This window comes from Ochotona princeps, chromosome 6, assembly GCF_030435755.1.
Source record: "Ochotona princeps isolate mOchPri1 chromosome 6, mOchPri1.hap1, whole genome shotgun sequence".
Taxonomy (NCBI): Eukaryota; Metazoa; Chordata; class Mammalia; order Lagomorpha; family Ochotonidae; genus Ochotona; species Ochotona princeps.
In genome coordinates this window covers 35,890,492-35,909,451 of record NC_080837.1, presented here as the reverse complement: position 1 = coordinate 35,909,451, position 18,960 = coordinate 35,890,492, and the positions used below count along the sequence as shown (strand labels likewise).

The 18,960-nt window shown below is 42.5% G+C and overlaps 1 protein-coding gene across 3 annotated transcripts in view; it reads left to right on the top strand.

Annotated features, from left to right (window-relative positions):
• The window catches only part of STARD9 (StAR related lipid transfer domain containing 9), a 98,609-nt gene that overhangs the window by 57,502 nt on the left and 22,147 nt on the right, over window positions 1-18,960 (top strand). The window contains exons 10-22 of one of the 3 annotated variants that reach the window (XM_058665980.1): window positions 1,796-1,863; window positions 4,684-4,781; window positions 5,171-5,347; window positions 5,503-5,600; window positions 7,255-7,332; window positions 7,745-7,816; window positions 7,969-8,148; window positions 12,765-12,816; window positions 13,120-13,257; window positions 13,891-13,973; window positions 14,110-14,213; window positions 16,091-16,281; window positions 16,719-17,190. In XM_058665980.1, the coding sequence (XP_058521963.1) occupies window positions 1,796-1,863; window positions 4,684-4,781; window positions 5,171-5,347; window positions 5,503-5,600; window positions 7,255-7,332; window positions 7,745-7,816; window positions 7,969-8,148; window positions 12,765-12,816; window positions 13,120-13,257; window positions 13,891-13,973; window positions 14,110-14,213; window positions 16,091-16,281; window positions 16,719-17,190 (1,811 nt within the window). Of the gene's footprint in view, window positions 1-1,795; window positions 1,864-4,683; window positions 4,782-5,170; window positions 5,348-5,502; window positions 5,601-7,254; window positions 7,333-7,744; window positions 7,817-7,968; window positions 8,149-12,764; window positions 12,817-13,119; window positions 13,258-13,890; window positions 13,974-14,109; window positions 14,214-16,090; window positions 16,282-16,718; window positions 17,191-17,478; window positions 17,608-18,960 lie in introns of those variants that run through there. The other 2 variants (XM_058665981.1, XM_058665982.1) reach the window with 2 other exon arrangements.

Here is an 18,960-nt window from a genome sequence, read left to right as displayed (position 1 = left end):
CTCCACTTCCAATCCCTTTCCCTACTAATATACTTGGGAAAGTAGCAGAAGATGAACCACGTGTTTGTGCCCCTGCATTCACATGGGAGACGTGGGTGGAGTTCCAGGCTCCAGGCTCCTGGCTTCAGTTTGGCCCAACCCTGGCCATTGTGGGCGTTTGGTAACAAACCAGTGCATGGAGTATTGCTCTCTCACTCACACTTTCTCTTTCTCTCTCTGTAACTCTGCGTTTCAATTAAATAAGTAAATCCTGATCACAGTGACTCCATAGAGAGAATCTTTAAAAAAGGAAGTCTTAAAGCAAAAATTCTAGAATTGAGATTAAGGTAACCGAAATGAAAAAATCATTAGTGGGTCTGTTAATATATTTGAGATGGCAGAATTAGTTAACTTGGAAGACAAACCCATTGAAAATATCTAGTTTGCAAAAGAGACAATGAAAATATTAAAGAAAAATGAATAGAGCTGCACAAATGTGGAAACAGCATCAACATATGTGTAGTGGGAATCCCAGAAAGACAAAAGAGGATATAAAAAATAGAAAAATAATGTCCAGAGTGTTCCCAAGTTTGTTGAAAATTATTAATCTATAGATTTAAGAAGCTCAACGATTCCAATTAAACAAGGGCCTCTCCATTTACACAAATTATACTTAAGCTGTTGGAAGACAAAGAACTATAGAAAATAGACTCATCATATACAGGAGAACAGTTACATAATTAAATGCCAATTTCTCAGTAGGAACGGTTAGCTACAGAAGACAGAATTCTGAAAGAAAATGAAACTGTTAAGAAGGAATTTTATATGCAACAAAACTAGATTTTTAAAATATATATTTATTTATTTGAAAGGCAAAGTTACGGAGAGAGGGAAAGAGACAGAAAGAACTGGCTTACTTCTCAGATGGCCACCATCTCAGGAGTGAGCCAAGCCAAAGACGGAAGCCGTAAGCTTCCTCGGAGTCTCCCATTTCGGTAGCAAGGGCTCAAGTACTCTGGTCATCTTCTGCCTCTGCAGAAGCTGAGTCAGAAGTGGAATGCCCAAGACTTGAGCCTGGTACTACGATGTTGGGCACTGACACTTCAAGTGGTGGCTTAAACTACTGTACCACACCAACAGCCCCAAAATTGTCTTTCAGAAGTAAAGATAAACTCAGAACATTTCCAGATTGAAAGAAAAAAAAGTGGAGAACTTCTAACCACCCTAATTTATTAAAAAACAAATTGAATCCCTAAGGCTGAACAACTGTGACATTGCAAAGTAGCCTAAGTAAGGGACGAATGTTGTGGCATAACAGAATGCTTGCATCTTGTATCAGAGTACCACCTTGGCAATTATGTCCATCCTTGGCAACATTAAAATTTTACAAAACAAAACAGTAACAAAAATCCCCACACTAAATTGGGTAAGGAAACAGTAAATGTGTTTTTGCTGTAAAGAATATACAGAAGCAAAGTACCTGCACTAGCAAGCTAATGTATGGGAGGAATAGAATTTGCCTGGTAAATTGCACTAAACTTCCTGGTTCCCATGTAGATTATTCTCAGAATACTTATCAGGAATTGTCCTACTTATTCTTAAAATCCTGCTAGTAATTTTAAGGACGTGCTGGTCCAGGCTTTCTGATTATGTCTATCAGGTATTGAGAACTCATCTGAATCACAGTGCATTAGAATAGAGATATCATGAGTAAATTGAATAGGAACTTAAAATATCACCTTGGTTAGAAAAGTATCCAAGGAAGAACATATGATTTGTTCCAATTGACAAGCTTTAAATGTGTTTTCTACCTTAGGCAAACCTGGCGAACAACCTCCCCTCTGAGATTGCTAGCAAGATCAACCTTGTGGACCTAGCAGGCAGGTAATTAGGATTTCAAAGCCAAGGGGAAATACTCCCTTGACAATGATCTTGTTCTTGCTCATTTTATAGGAGATAAGCTTGTTCTAGTCTTTTTCAAATTTTAGTCATCCTAAGAAAATTACAAAAGAAACACATGAGTGTAAGGTTAGAAGTTTAAGTTTTTCAAGGGGCTAAATAGCTACTATGCATCAGTTCTCAAATTTAGCTGCCCCTTAAAATCTTGTGGTGGTTGAAGGAGGAGCAGTGCGGCTTAGTGCTTAAGCCATTGCTTGGGCTTGTACAACCACATGAGAGCTGCAAATATAGAGCCAGGCTTCTGGCTTTGGCCTAGGACAGCCCTGGCCATTGCCTGACCTTTTGGAAGTAAACCAGCAAATGGAAGATAAGTTCTCTCTTACTGCCTTTCAAAGAAATCTTAGTAATAATAATAATAATAATAATAATAATAAAAATAAAATTCCTAGATAGTCCAGTGTAAGGACAACTGTAAGAATCTCTTTGACTATAAGTGAGTTAACACACCTTTTCTCTTAGATTTAATAATTTATTTAATTTATTTATCTATTTTTAAAGATTTATTATTTTTATTGGAAAGGCGGATATATAGAGAGGAGGAGAGATAGAGAGGAAGATCTTCCACCCGATGATTCACTCCCCAAGTGAGCGCAAAGGCCGGTGCTGCACTGATCTGGGAACCAGGAACCTGGAACCTCCTCCAGGTCTCCCACGCGGGTGCAGGAACCCAAGGCTTTGGGCCGTCCTCAACTGCTTTCCCAGGCCACAAGCAGGGAGCTGGATGGGAAGTGGAGCTACCGGAATTAGAACCGGCGCCCATATGGGATCCTGGGGCGCGTTCAGGGCGAGGACTTTAGCCGCTAGGCCACGCCACTTGGCCCCTAATAATTTATTTTATACAGCTATATAATTACTTTTTAAAAGTTTTTAAAATGTGGATTTGAGGAAAAGATTACCTCAAGTAAAGTGAAAAACATAAATTATGGTTAAATATATATCTAGAAAATAGAAAGGAGTGAGAATAATCACACAAAGCATGAGATACAGTAAGGCATCTTTTATAAATTTCTTATATATATGTATGTATATATTTCAGATTTATTTATTTATTTATTTGAAAGAGCGAGGTGGGGGCGGTGAGACACTGAGCTTTCTTTCACTGATTACTCCCCAGATGGTTGCAGTGGTCAGAGTTTGGCTCGTCCAAAGCCAGGAGCTTCCTTTGTGTCTCCTACAGGAATTCAGTGGTCCAGGCATGTGGACCATCTTCTACTGCTTTTCCTGGCACATTAGCAGGGAGCTGGATAGGAGCGGACACCCATATGGGATGCCAGCACTGCAGGCAGAGACTTTACCTGCCACATCACAGTGCTTACCCCACATTCTCTTGTTTCAGAATTTGTAAACAGTTAATATGGCACAGTTTTCCCTGAGGAAATAAGTGCTGTCTGAAAGCAATTGTAACAGCCAATCAGATCTATGAACTTTTGATATTTCCCATGTATTTAAAAAAAATGTTTGACCTGGTTGACAGGTAATAACACACATAACATAAAGCCATTCGTAAGTGAATTTAAAATACCATAGATAAGTAGAACTGAATTAACAAATAGCATTACTAATATCACTATAGTAAGGAAACATTACTTTCAAAAACATTTTTTTAATTATTATTTTACAGTGTGGTTCCATAGGCTCTGGGGATTCTCCTTCCCTTCCCCAGCAGTCAAATGTCCATCCTGCTATTTAAATGTAACTTTATGTTTTATGTATGAACAATGGCAGAGTCCCGCATCCAATTGTCAAGACCTATTTAGCAGTTTTCTTTGGGAGTTCATCTTTGGTTTGTAAATAGTATGCATACTGCATTGGATCTTCACAACTGGTTACGATAGTTTCCATTACACAGTTACTATACTTCCCCTTCAATGAAAAGCCATAAATCAAAATCAACAGGAACAGTAATAAAAAAATTTACAACAGGAAGTTAATTGACATGCTGCTGAGTGATCAGTATGTCACTGAAGAAGCAAAAATCAAAAACCTTCCTGAGGAAAGTGATGCTACTGTATGACCTGTGATTCACGGAAGAAATTAGTAAGAAAAATATTTTTTGAAGAAATGAAAATAAAAACGAAGATATTAGAACCCATGAGATATAATATCTCCCCTCCATTGTTCCTGTGTTTTGTAGTAAAATAGTCTATCAATTGTAGTTTTGACTACAACTTTCTGCTCTTTACATGGAACATTACTTTTAAAGTACTTACTCTAATAGCCAAAATAAAACCAGAAATACAATGACTTATTTGATTAATATTGCCTGAGGAACTAGTTCATTAACAGATAGTGATTTTTAAAATGTATTTATTAATTAAAAGGCACAGTTAGAGGGAGAGAGAATCTTCCATCTGCTGGCTCATTCCCTAAATGACCTCAATGTCCAAGGCTGGCTCTGGAGGAAGTCAGAAGCCAGGAACCTCTTTATAGTTCTTCCAGGTGGTGGCAGGGGTGGCAGGGGCCCAAGCATTAGGTCCATCTTCCAGTGCTTTCCCAAGCACATTAGCTGTACTGGAAGCAGAGAAGCCGGGTCTTTAAGTAATGTCCGTAGGAGATGCTGGTGCTATAGCCAGCTGTTTAACCTACTGCACCACAGTTTTTCGATATTGTTGTTTGGTGAAGCTGAATACTAAAAGGGATTTATCATGTGACTCTCACATCATGGTACCAAGTAATGGCTAGTTTCTCCACAGCATTGTAAGAGTAGCATATTGTTTGTTATTGCTTTTGTTCTCATTGTTGCAGTGAAAGAGCAGATCCCAGTTATTGTAAGGACCGGATTACTGAAGGAGCCAACATCAACAAGTCCCTTGTGACTCTGGGAATCGTCATCTCCACCCTAGGTACCCTGCCGATAAGTTAGATTATTGAAGTGGGAGAGAAACTTTGGAAAACAACTCACTATTTTCATTTTGCCAAAATATGGTAACCAAGGTACTGTTGGGTAAGGTAACCTTATAGTTTGGGACATTAAACTTCTGTAATTGTAGTTTTAGAGCACCATGTGACCATCACTCCAATTCTGTCATTTCTGAAAGAGGATAAACTAAAAAATTATGTGACTCAAATGCTGCATGTCATGAGTCCCAAGTCTAATTCAGGTTTGTTGCTTAAAACATCTATCACATACAGAAGGGATTAGAAAGTATGATACTTAAATCTGTGTCCTTTAATAATTGTTTAATATATTACTTTATAATTCGTTCTTTCACTTTTCTTTTAAACTTTTAAGCCCAGAACTCCCAAGGATTGAGCAGCTGCCAGAGCATCAGCTGTGTAGCCAGCAGCAGGGGGACCAGTGCAGGGAGGGCCCCGCGGAGGCGGTCTTATATCCCATACCGGGATTCTGTGCTGACCTGGCTGCTGAAGGACAGCCTGGGAGGCAACTCCAAAACCATCATGGTCGCCAGTAAGTGGGCTGCTGGGGCGGGCTCTCTGTGGAACTGTACTCTGCCTCAGTGAGTGTCCTGATGAGACCACTTCATCAGTTCCTAGGGCAGTAGCAAGGGGGATGAAGGGCTAGGTTGGAAGGGCTTTTTTTTGTCTAATTTTCTTCTGTTTCAGCTGTGTCTCCTGCGCATACTAGCTACAGTGAAACCATGAGCACGCTGAGGTATGCATCCAGTGCCAAAAACATCATCAACAAGCCACAGGTGAATGAGGTAAGACCATCATTAGGAATCCTCGGCTGCTATAGTTTACATGAAAACTCTTTTGTTGACTTTTTTTGCTTTATGCTCACTTCAACTTGTCAGACTTTTTCTTTAAATGGTGAGGGAATGATATTCTTTTTTCCAGTACCATCCTTTCCTGATAGCCATGCTGAATTCCTTCAGTAAACTTTTATGAATAATTTATTTTAGGTATCAGTTTGAGAGAATTTCTAGTCAGATCCCTTGTACACCCAAGAAAGGCATTAAAAAGTTTCTGTAGTGGCTACTTTTGTTTTGAATTGATATTCATTTATGCCTGTGGTTTTATTTATTTATGTATAAAGATTTATGATCTAATGATTGTTTCTGTTTTGAGTATGAATATACTTCAAAAAATTCATGGAAAATGGAATTAAAAGTTGTCATTTGCCCTAGGAATTGAGGTTACTGAGCCTGAAATCGGAGTATCTGGATTTGATACTTAGTTCTAGCTCCTGGCTCTGGGTTCTTATCAACCTAGACCCTGAGAGAGAGTCGTGATGGCCCCACAAGGGAGACAGATTTAGTTCCTGGCTTTGGCTTGGCTCGGTGCTGGCCATTGCTGATTAGGGAGTGGACCAACAGCTGTGAGCTGTGCTGCTCTCAGCCCCTTTTGGTCTGTCTGCTTCTCAGATACTTTTTTCCCCCCTAGAAAACAGGACTTTTTAAATTTATTATTTCAAACCTTTATATGTAGTGTCAAAATTCTTCTCAGTCCTAAGACACATGGACTATTGGAATGTTTCAAATAATTTTTAAAAGATAAATTTATTTAATTTTAAAATCCATGCATAATTTTTTCCTAATGTGCATTTCCATGAATTTCTTAAGACTCCGCATATAAGGAATTCATTTTGAAAGCTGAATGATAAAGAGATTATCCTAAGCATTTCTTAAATTTTTTGTAATTTTAGTGAAAAATTGTAAAACAGGATAGTGACTAGTGACCAGACACATATAGTCTGTTTTAATTTTTGAATGATCAGTAAGGCAGAGCCACAAAAAGAGAAATCATCCATTTGCTGCTTGAGTTCCCAAATGGCTGCAGTGGCTGGAGCTGGGACAGTCAGAGCCAGGAGCTTCTTGTAGATCTTCAGTTGGGTGCAGGGGTCCAAGGACTTGGGCCATCCTCTGCTGCCTTCCCAGGTACATTAGCAGGTAGTAGAATCAGAAGTAGGACAGTGCCCATATGGATGCTAGCTCTTCAGGCTATGGCTTACCCCACTATACCATAGGCCATGCAATTACAGGTATCCAGCTTAGAAACAATGTAGGACAATTAGCACCTTTTGCCTATATATAAGGTGAAATTTGTGTTACCTGCCTGACCTCCTAATGATTGCCCCACGGGAACGATTCTCAAACTTCAGTGCATGTAGGTATCACTTGAAAAGTTTGTTAAAAATACAGTGGAATTCTGGTCTTCAAGAGTGGCTGGTTTTGTGCATCTGGTCAGAATTTGCATTCCTATCAAATGTTTAGGTGAAGTTAATACTGCTGGTCCTGACACCATATTTTGAGAACATCTCTGAAAGTTATTCTAAAGAAGTAATCTGCTTATTCCTAGCTAATTGCATATAGTGTTGCGTATCAGTCAGTGGTGATCAAGTTCTCTGTATTTCAGGATGCGAACATAAAGCTCATCCGAGAACTCAGGGAAGAGATTGAGAGACTGAAAGCCATGTTGCTGAGCTTTGAACTGGTATACAGGCAATCAGAACTTTCTCTTAGCCTCCTGAACCTCTTTTCTCATCTTCAGAGTCTAAGTCCTCCTGCTTCTGTCAGTTCAGTGTGACACTCAGGGAGCAAAAACAGGGCTAGACAATGGCAGGGATACTTTGTGTAGCTTCAGAAAGGGTGGGCGTCCTCTTGTTGCATCATCTCTTGTCCAAAGGGCATTTGACTAAATGGACCCTAACTCTGTGTGCAGGCAGATATGGGACATGGGGTCTTCCAGAAACATTTCCTTTGATTTTTCTCCCTTGTGTCAATATGACTGATTTTAATGACAAAGTCTGCTTTATCTGTACCTCATCTTCCTCTGTGAGTGTAAGGGTGTCCCACATGAAGTTCACACCAACGAAGTGTCACAGCATATATTTCTGTCTGTGCAGAGGAACTTCTGTTGGCTGGACAGTGAAAAGGATGAAAATCTGAAGGAGCTGGTTCTCCAAAATGAATTGAAGGTGAGTTGTAGTTTGTGTCCCTTGGGAGTGGGTCTGATGTCCTATCATTATTCTGGGGTTTGGGCTAATTGTTTGGTGGGAAAAAGGCCAGGTCTGACTTCTAATTTGCTCCCTGTGCTAAGTGTCCAAGACTGCCTCTTGTACTTCCACAGATAGACCAGCTGACTAAAGACTGGACTGAGAAGTGGAATGATTGGCAGGCCGTCATGGAGCATTACAGTGTGGGCATCAACAGGAGGAGGGCGGGGGTCATGATTGACTCTAGCCTGCCACACCTTTTGGCTTTGGAGGATGATGTGCTCAGCACAGGAGTTGTGCTGTATCATCTCAAGGTGAGGAGGCTCCTTGCATCTCATTTTTCCTAAGCCACTGGCCCCAAAGATCAAGGAGAGAAAACCAGGGCAACAGCCATGTTTCTGTGAATTGGAACGGGAGGCCACAGAGCTGCCTCTAGGTTTGCTGTCAGCAAATGGATTTGATTGACAGTTATGATCAGTATGAAACAGAAGAATATAAATCAGAACATCATTTGGTTTTCAACTGCTGTTATTGTTGTTCTTATGTAACTTTTGTTCACTGTGCCTTAATTTCCTCATTTTAAAATAAGAGTGATGTTTCTTCTTTGGCCTCCTGAAGCACAAGGGTGAACTCATGGAGAATATAATACTAACCTCATATGTCAATGCTTCTAGTTCAGTAATTCAGATGAGCTGAGAATTTTACCCAGTTTCATTTAACCTACAAATTGACCTAAGAATGCACCTCCTGCTTTTTCATTGCTACCTTTACCTAGAAAAGAAGAAAAAGAGAGTAGATAAAGCTTGAAACATGAGGGAGGATCCAAAGAGCTGGAGTGGTGTTAGGTAGGGAGATGGCACTTTCCATTTAGAAAAACAGTGGAGTTAAGGCTCTCCACTGGCCTTTTGTCAGGTCATCATTTCTAAATGAAGTCACTTTGCACATTAGTAACCAATGGCAATTGTTCTCATCAGATATGACTCTGCCATGGAAGAGCAGTTTCCATGGAGGGTGGCACATAACTTCACATAGCCAACATCCCAGTGCTCACAGGAAACCCAATTTCCATTCTCACAATTGTCCCCAGCTAATATTTATTATTATTATAAAGATTTATTTCTGTAACTTGAGAGGGAGAAATTAGAGACAGAGAGATCTTCCATCCTCTGGTTTACTCCCCAAATGGGCACAGAAGTTGAAGCTGAGCTGACCCAAAGCCGGAAACCTGGAACTAAGTCAGGGTCTCCCACATGGGTGTCAGGGCCCAAGGACTTGAGTCATCCTCTGCAGCTTTCCAAGGCTATGAGCTAGAATGTGAAGCAAAGCAGCAGGGACTCAAACTGAGACCATAGATGGAAGATTAATGTGCTATGCCACTGTGCTGGCGTGTGTGTGAGTGTGCGCACACACAACTGATATTTTAAAAGAAAAACAGTTTATAGAAGATATGTAATGTTGATTATCCTTGAGGAAATCCCAACACCTAATGCTGCAGAGCATAGGCCAGAGAGATGTTAGTAAAACTCTCTGTGTTTCCAGATCTTAGGGAAATTGTCAGAGATTGAGCCACTGAGACAGAAAGTCAAAGCAGCTTGTTTTCGGCACACTGGACACAGATTATCTCAGTCCAGTGCTTCGGACAGAAATGGCCATCTTCTTTTGCCTTAGCAACAAAAATTGTAAACCAGAAGATTTTTCCAATAACTAAAATCACATGAAGAAGTTGGAGGTCAGAAAGAGACTAGATTAGTGAAAATGGTCAGTATTTATGATCTGGTTTATTGACTGGATGCAGAGTGGGCAAGCAAACCTAGATGTTAAGTGGTAGACCAGTAATAGCAGCACAGATTAATGTGCGTGACTTAGACTAGAGACAAGGAATGACCTCATCTCAATATAGGCATGCTGATTTTCATTGCTTAGGCAGTGCAAAGTGAGGATTTTGTTCCCTATTTGCGTCATTTCCAGTAGACCAAACTGATGAAGTTTTAGCCCGGTTCTTTTTTTTTTTTTTTTAAGATTTATTTATTATTTTTTTTTATTGCAAAGTCAGACATACAAAGAAGAGGAGAGACAGAGAGGAAGATCTTCCATCCAGTGATTCACCTCGACTACTTTCCCAGGCCATAAGCAGGGAGCTGGGTGGAAAGTGGAGCTGCTGGGATTAGAAATGGTGCCCACATGGGATCCTGGTGCGTTCAAGACGAGAATTTTAGCTGCTAGGCCACTGCGCCAGGCCCATTAGCCTGGTTCTAATTCTAGCATTCCTGTATGTTATTTACCCTTTTTTTTTTTTTTAAAAAAAAAAGGTTTATTTCATTTTCTTGGGAAGATTTATAGAGAGAAGGAGAGACAGAAAGATCTTCCATCCGCTGATTCATTCCCCAAGTGGCCACAACAGCCAAAGCTGCACTGATCCGAAGCCAGAAGCCAGGAGCTTCCTCCTGGTCTCCCACGCAGGTGCAGGGTCCCAAGGCTCTGGGCGGTCCTTGAATGTTTTCCCAGGCCACAAGCAGGGAACTGGATGAAAAACGGGGCCGCCGGGACACAAACTGGTGCCCACATGGGATCCCAGTGTATGCAAGGCGAGGACCTCAGCCACTAGGCTACCATGCCAGTTCCTTTATGTGCCTTTTTAAAAATATTTATTTGAATGAGTGTCAGAAGGAGGTGGGTGGGTTTAGAGAGATAGGGAGAGAGTGAGGGAGAGAGGTGTTCTACCCAATGGTTTACTACTGAAATACCATAACAGCTGGGCTGACCCAGGCTAAAGCAAAGAGACAGAAATTCTTTCCAGGTGTCCCACATAGGTGACAGGAATACAAATATCTTGTCTGTTTGTTGCCTTACAAGGTGCATTAGCAGGGAGCTGGTTCTGGAATGTAGGAACCAGGACACACAACCTGGAATGAGGAGATCCCAAGTAGTGACTTACCTGCTGCCACACAGCACCTGCTGGTCTGAATTTTTTTTTGAACTTAGCCAACTTGGTTGCAGATTTGTACCTATTCCTTCGCAATACTCTGGAAGTCATTTTCCCATAGATCACCTTTTAAAGATCCTTGATTAGGAAAGGGGCAGAAGAAAGTTTAGATAAAACATAGGTTACTGATATTTGTAAGTGTATCAGTAAGATTTTATCTTTTTTAAAAAATTTTGTTTTATTTTATGATGCAATTCCATAGCTCTGGGATTTCCCTTACCCTTTCCCCAAATTCCCTCCCCCTCACTGATTTCCCTTATGCTGTTACCTCATAAGCAGTAATAAGTCCATCATTCTGCTTGTTAAGTGTATCCTGACATTGCAGGTATGGACAATGGAAAATAGTCCAGCATCCTGTTGTCAATATATATTTAACAGTTTCACCTGGATTCCATCTTTGCATTGGAAGTAGAGATGCATACTGCAAGATTTTGTCCTAAGAACTGATTTTGTACTGGTAACTCTCCCTACATAAGGGGGCAGAGTAGGCAGCAAACATAGATGCACAGCTCAGGTTCTTGTTATCTCAGATGCCATCACTTTTATTGGTAGTTTTATGCTCTGCACATACAGGAGTTGTCCTATGCTGTGGCCTTTATCCTTTTGTAAGGAATGTTCCTATCAGGCTATTCTTAAACGCACACTAAAGGCTTATACCTCCTTCCCTTAGATTGCTCTGTGATTTCTATTTCTCTGTGTTTATGGAGGCTCCAACCATTAGTCTTCATTGGTCCTGTTTGAGCAGAGAAGTACGGGCTCTGGCTGCTGGTGTGTATATAGGCAGGGTAGTTGGAGGGAGACACAGTAGTAGTAAGATCACAGCCTCATTCTTTTTTTTTTTATTGGTTACATTGCATTATGTGACACAGTTTAATAGGCAGTGGGATTCCCCCCCACAGCCTCATTCTTTACCAACCAGGATTCTTCCTTGTTAGAAGCTCTTTTGGTCATGAAGGGATCTCCTTGCTCTGACTGCTGACAGTGAATACGAGAGGGAAACTCTAGTCACTTTGAAAGCCATCAGTTACTGGAAGAGTGGTATGGTGAGCTTGGAGATGCATGAGCTTAGGATCCAGGAGAGTTAAACTCTACTGATAGATCTTATATTTAGTAAGCATATTTCTTCAGCAGTTTATGCTCTATTAACTTCAATTTCCTGATCTATAAAAAGAAGACAATGATGCCTGTATTTAAATGATTAAATTAAGATGATATCTGTAAAGCGCTCAGCATAATTCCTGGGACATAGTGACTGAATGGTTATTTAGTGAATGATAAAGCTATAAAGAACAGCAGCTCTGTTGCCAGGCTGCCACTTTCCCCAGAAAGAGCTCTGTGGTCTGAGACACATTTAGCAAAACCCAAGAACAAAAGCCCTTGTCTTCTGCTAACCTGGCAATGCATTTGTACTAACTCCTGTTTCCTTTTCCTCTCACACTCTCTTCTGGTTCTTTTGATTGTCCAGGTGTTTTGTCCTATATATGCCTTAGCCTTCTTAGAATCTGATATCTATTAAACTTCACCTGTGGACCAAAAGGTAAAAATTCTGGGTTTCCGTAAATCCTCATAAAATAATTGTTTGAGACTTACTGGGTTAAACTTGTAATGTGTTTATCTTAGCCCCGTTCGGGAAAAACTGCATTTGTATGACAATATCTTCAGGTTAAGGAATTTCTGACCAATGTTCCCTAAATTCTGGATGTGAGACAGAAAGATATTTTCCAAAACTTGGTTGGACTTTGCAAATAACATATATATAGAGAGTCTCTGTCTTAGGCTTCCTGGGTGCAGGGTGTGTGGCAGAGGGTCAGGATAGCTTGGACAAAAGTTAGAACAAGGTACTGCAAAGCCTGGGATAGGAATGGAAGGGTGGTGATAAGAGTCACTTGTGGGTAAGCACCGTCCCTTTTATTCTCATTAAAAATGACATCCATTCCTTTTTTTTAGGAAGGGACAACAAAGATAGGAAGGATTGACTCAGATCAGGAACAGGACATTGGTAAGTGACAGAACCTAGATCTGGCCCTATTACAAGTATTTGTGCCGGCAGTGTTTCTTCCAAGTGATTTGATAGTTTTCTGAGAGAAAGGAACTCTAAAATATGAAGAGTTTGCTTCTATTTTCTGCTGTTAGGTTTGGGGTCTGGGAGGGGAAGCTTTCTGGCTGAGTAGTTTCCCATGATGACTCCTCCTGCCTTGTGATGTGAGATCATCCAGTGTTGGACTCTGATCCCAAAGAAAGCATAGAGGGAATGTTGCTCAGGATTGTTCCCACACCCTGGTGACCACCATCTCTCCTATAGTCCTGCAGGGTCAGTGGATCGAGAGAGATCATTGTACTATCACCAGTGCCTGTGGGGTAGTCATTCTCCGACCCGTCCAGGGAGCCCGCTGCACAGTCAATGGCCGAGAGGTCACTGCCTCCTGCCGCTTGACCCAAGGTAGAACTGTGTGAACAGCCCTGTCTATGCCAGGGTGAAGTGTGGACCTGTTCTAATCTCGTGGATCCGGAGCCCAGTGTATCAGCCTTTACAGATGGATTAGCCAATCTCTGCATCCAGAGATCTGAAGATGGCCCAGTGTCATTTGTTCCTCTGTGTGTGTGTGTGCGTGCTGTGCTTTTGGAAAAACTTCTGAGCCTCAGTTTCCTCATCTGTAAGATGGAGACAATAATAAAATTATTAGGAAGATTGAATGAATCTTACTCATACAAAACTTGCAACAGTATGTTTGGTACTTCGTAAACACTTGTTATTGTGTCACTGTCCCTATTGTCCTCTTCTGTCCACTCAAATTCTGTCTGTCAAGGCTGACGTTAGGATTTCTCTTCTGTGACGCTTTCCTTGACTACTCTGCCTGGAATTCACTCTGCTTGTCCTTGGAGAACTAAAGCTCCTCTTGGCTGTTTGTTACTTTAATCATATGGTATGAGTTATATAATTAATATGTATCCCATCAAGTCAGCTAAATTGTAAATTAGTTGGGGACATGACTTTGTCTCACAGAATTCCCTGTGCATTGTTTGTTATCCAAATGTGATCTGTTGATTGAGTTTCCGTTTGTGTCTGCTGTAGGAGCTGTCATAACCCTGGGGAAAGCACAAAAATTCCGATTCAACCACCCGGCAGAGGCTGCTGTCCTGCGGCAGCGAAGGCAGGTTAGCACAGCTGTGTTTTCCAGCTCTTGGCTGGCCTGATTCTTCCTCCTCTTTGGAAGAGAAGCTTGAGCTTTGTCCAGTTCTGTTGGGCTGAGGATAAAGACAGCTGACTTCTGTCCTTGCTTTCTCATTCCAGGTTGGAGAGCCTGTTGGTGGCAGTGGCTCTTTGGAATGGCTGGATTTGAATGGAGATGTCACTGCCTCCCATCTGGGTCTCTGCCCTTTGTTTTGGAAACAAAGGTGAGAAATGGTTTATACTGATACTAGAGTGGTTTCTTAACCTGGTAACTATGTGGTGTAAGGTGGTGGTTAGTGCATCAGCCAAGGACTAAACGAGGCCAGGTTTGAAGTAACTTGGGCAAGTGGTTGGAAGATGCTGGACTAGCTGCTGAGTTTAGAGTTGACTGAGGAGCTGTCTTGGCTCTTATTTATTTCCTCTTTGGTTTTTCTTCTTTCTTCATTACTGTAAGAGGTGTCCCATTTGACACTCATGCTGTCACTTGTGTCAGCAGTGTCTAACTTCCAAGTGTTTGCAGATATCATTGATGTATCTTGTAACTTACCTGCTGTGTGTTTCTCTTAATTCTGGCCTAAGTGGCCAGATTGTGGCTTCCAGAAATTTTGGCTGTCTCTGTGTTCTTTTTTTAAAAAATATATTTTTATTTTGAATTTTGAATTATGTGTTACAATTCCCTTTGCTTTGTCTCCCTCCCAAACTCCCACCCCTGACAGATTTTTTATTATAATACCTGTGTTCTTAAAGATAATGTTCTAAGGTCCTGCCGGAGTGGATGAGGGGCAGCCTAGGAGGAGGCTGAGAAGAGTGGCTGATAAGGCTGCACTGGGAGAAAACAGCTCCTTCCTTGGCCAGCAGTGACGTATAGATTTACCAAGGTCAGAGAGAGCATATATAACACTCTAGCACCTTATCAGGCACACTCCTTTGTCTCCCACCCCCCACCTTTACAGCCCCCTAATAAAAACAACCCCTCACATCCCCTGGGCATGACTTCCCTGGCCTGCTGTCTGTACCAGACCACTGAACCTCGCCAAGGTTCACCCCCAGTAAAGCTTGTTTTAAGCTGAGCTGTAGTCTGTGTGGATTTCTGGTTCTGAACACATCGAGCCTTATAAGTTTAATGAGAATTACTTTTATCTGATAACCAAGAATCCAGAACTGTGCATAAGAGGCATAGGAACTACAGAAGCAAAATGAAAGGGTGTTGGGGTTCTGCCCTGTCATACCCACTGTCTACTATGGAACATTGAGTCACAGTTTAACTGTGATTGGTGGTAACCAATTTTCTATTTCACATTCATATCTCATTTGTTTCTACAATGGTTCTTCTTCCCAGGCCTAAATGTGTATGAGCTTGGTACTGTGACTTTTTCTATTCCTATAAGTAAAAATGCCTTAAGGGTTTCCTGTGGAAATCATACTCAGGAGCCTGCTGAGTATGTTGAGAGCAAGGCTATCCCTGAAGTACCTGGAGAGGGGTTGTGGTGGCCTTTTACTCCCTTCAGAAGGCTCCAGCTACTCCCTCCTCAAGCCAGCACTGCCTGATGGCAAATGATGATGGTACTGGGTCTGTGGTGGTACAGGGTGTTGGGTGCAAAAGTGCTGCAATTTAGGCAGCTGTTAACAGGCAAGTCCTCATGGGAGAGCAGCAAGGGGCCAGATGATCCTGGTGTTGAGTGAGTGTTGGCTCCTGGTATTGGGCTTCATGAAGTAAAAGATGAGTCTGGGCAAGTGAAACAGTAGAAAATATCCAAGGGCTCAGAACTGAGGCTGGAGCTCTGATTTTTTAAGAGTAGCCCTCCCTCTTTTGAGACATTTGTATTACTTTCTTGGTGATTTTCCAAAACAAGAATGAATTTATGTTTCTGCTAAACCCACAGATTAAGAATTTGCTAGACTGGTGCCCGTTTCCCCCTCCCGCACTGTGACATCATGAGCTGACTGTGACACTGCTTGTTTGTCCCGGGTTGCCAGAAGTCTGAAGCCTTTGCTCCCTGGTGAACTGCAGGGCTCTCTCGGAGGGTCTTAGACCGTCACCCATTTGTCTTGAGCTTGCTTTTTACTCCCGCTTGGATAACACCAACCCCTTCTGTCACAGGACAGTGCTAGAGGAGCAGTGCGGCAAGAACCACCAACTGCTGAAGGATGGAGACACTTCCCACCGAGCCCACATTCTGCAGCAGCCGTGTTATGTGGAGAGTTTGAGGCAACAAATCCTAGCAGGACAGATTAGAGCTGAGAAGGACCTGGGACTTGACAAGGCTTGCATTAGTCAGCCGGTTAAAGACAGTAGGTGCTCACCATTGAAGGTGTATGCCTGTCTTCTGATTCCTTCATTTTCGTGCCTCCCCGTCTTCCATATTCTCTTCTTGGTCCCTTTGTGACACAGTGGAATCTTTGGTATTAGACATTCTCTCCCTATTTGAGCAGCTAGGAGGGTCCTGGAAGCAAGAAGGAAGCTTCCTTTTGGCCCTTCAGAATGCCTCCCTGACGTACTTCCCCATGCTTGACTGCTAGCTCTATCATGTGCCTCGGTTGTACCGAGGCCTGGAGATGTATATTTGCCTTCCCTGAGATAACGGGGCCCTGCAACCCTCATCCTTCCACATCACCCTGGCCGGCCCTTCCCTTCCACACAGATCTAATTGTAGCTGGAGGTGTCTGAATCCAAACAGCCACAGTGAAGGGGGATGCTGACCTTCTCCCCTGGTGTTCTTGATTCCTAGACCAGCAGTGGCTGCGCAGAGAAGAGACCTGCTTGGGGGGCTTCCAGCAACAGCAGCAAGAAAACTGTGGAGTAGAGAAAGAATGTGAGGCTCTTGTCACTCCTGATGCTTGGATTCGGACAGATCTTGAGCCTCAACCATCCCAGCTGGTCCGAAGCCAGAAGAAGGTCGCCCCACTGCTACTTCCGTGGAGACACGCTGTTCGGGCAGCAGAGGGGAGCAGTCGATGTAAAAAGGTCTCATTCCAGCTGGCAAGGGCCATCAAGAAGCGAAGGCTCCTGGAGGCCCAGAGGAGACTGGAGCAGCTCAGGGCATTGTCCTGGCTCCAGGATGGTGGCGCCAAGAAGCCCTTACGCCGGATTCCCAGTCCTGATGCCTCAGTCCCTGCACTTCAGTGCCATAACAAATCAGCAGGTCACAGTTTTTTGAGCCTCCGAAATCTCTGCAGCCAGCACTTGCCCCAGCTACACAGGTACAGCCCAGAGGTAGTCCTCTGCTTGCACTTGCCGATTGTTTACAGCCTGATTGTCCAGGCAGTGGTTGTTATTCCTCAGTCTGTGAAATGGGAATCTGTTTACATGTCCTTCCTCATTACTTTTTTCCCTTCTAGTTTTCTTCTTTTTCTTTATATCTTTTCAGATTCAGCCTTCTCAGAATATGAACTTTTGCTGTTTTTGTGATTTCTTATGAATAAGGATCTCAACCTCATTTTAAAAAATCTAAACCCAGATTGCCCCTGTAAGGCCTGCAGTGAGCCTGTTGTTCCTGTACACTGCCACCTCCTCCCTCCCTGAACTGCCTGAAGCTTCCTGACTCCAGTTTGTGCCTGGTGAATAAACAACCTGTCTTCCTTTTTGGTCCTTCACGCCTTTATGCAGTCAAGGGAAAGGTCAGGTAGCCTCTGACGCCTTGCTGTAGACCCCTGTATATCCCAGGAACCTGTGTACAGGAGCTTCACAGTTAATATCTGTTAACATGTGCTATGTTTGCTCACCTCTTGAGTCTCTAGTGCTAGGCAGGCTTTTTAAAACATTTTATTGGGCCCGGCGCTGTGGCCTAGCAGCTAAACTCCTTGCCTTGATAGCACTGGGATCCCATATGGACGCTGATTCTAATCCCAGCAGCTCCACTTCCCATCCAGCTCCCTGCTTGTGGCCTGGGAAAGCAGTTGAGGACGGCCCAATGCATTGGGACCCTGCACCCACGCGGAAGACCTGGAAAAGGATCTGGGCTCCTGGCTTCGGATTGGCGCAGCACCACCTGTTGCGGTCACTTGGGGAGTGAATCTCTGGAAGATATTTCTGTCTGTCTCTCCTCCTCTCTATATATATCTGTGACTTTGCAATAAAAATAAATATATCTTAAAAAAATATTGTGAAAATGTTTAACATGCGCAGATTGAGAAAATGGTCAGACGTATTACATTCAATAATTATTAAGATTTACCATACTTGACATCCTAACCTTTCCATTTTCTGATATATTTTAGAGCAGTCCGAGGCATTTATATCATTTCAATCCTACATCCTTAAGTATATCCTGCTTAAAATACAGGTATTCGGACCCAGCACGGTAGCCTAGTGGCTAAAGTCCTTACCTTACAAGTGCCGGAATCCCATATGGGCACAGGTTCTAATCCCGGCAGCCCCGCTTCCCATCCAGCTCCCAATCCCAGCAACCCCGCTTCCCATCCAGCTCCCTGCTTGTGGCCTGGGAAAGCAGTTGAGGACAGCTGTTTTGGCCATGTGTGGAGTGAGCCAGTGGATGGAACGTCTCTGAAGCCTCCTACTCTCTCTGTAACTCTGACTTTTGAAATATTTTTAAAGCTGTTTAATAATTTCATATGATGTAAAGCCTAAGTCATATTCAAAATTTTCTCATTGCTTCATAAGTATCTACATTGTTTTGTCAAATCAAGGTCCAATAATGTTTGCAAACTGCATTAATAATGTGTTTTAAACTTATTGTAATCATTGTTCATATTTTTTAAAAGGTTTATTTTATTTTTATTGCAAAGTCAGATATACAGAGAGGAAGATCTTCTATCCACTGATTCACTCCCCAAGTGACGAGAATGGGTGGAGCTGCACCACTCCAAAGCCAGGAGTCTGGAGCCCCTTCCGGGTCTCCCACATGGGTGCAGGGTCCCAAGGCTTTGGGCCATCCTCAACTGCTTTCCCAGACCACAAGCAGAGAGCTGGATGGGAAGCGGGGCCACTGGTTAGAACCAGCGCCTATATGG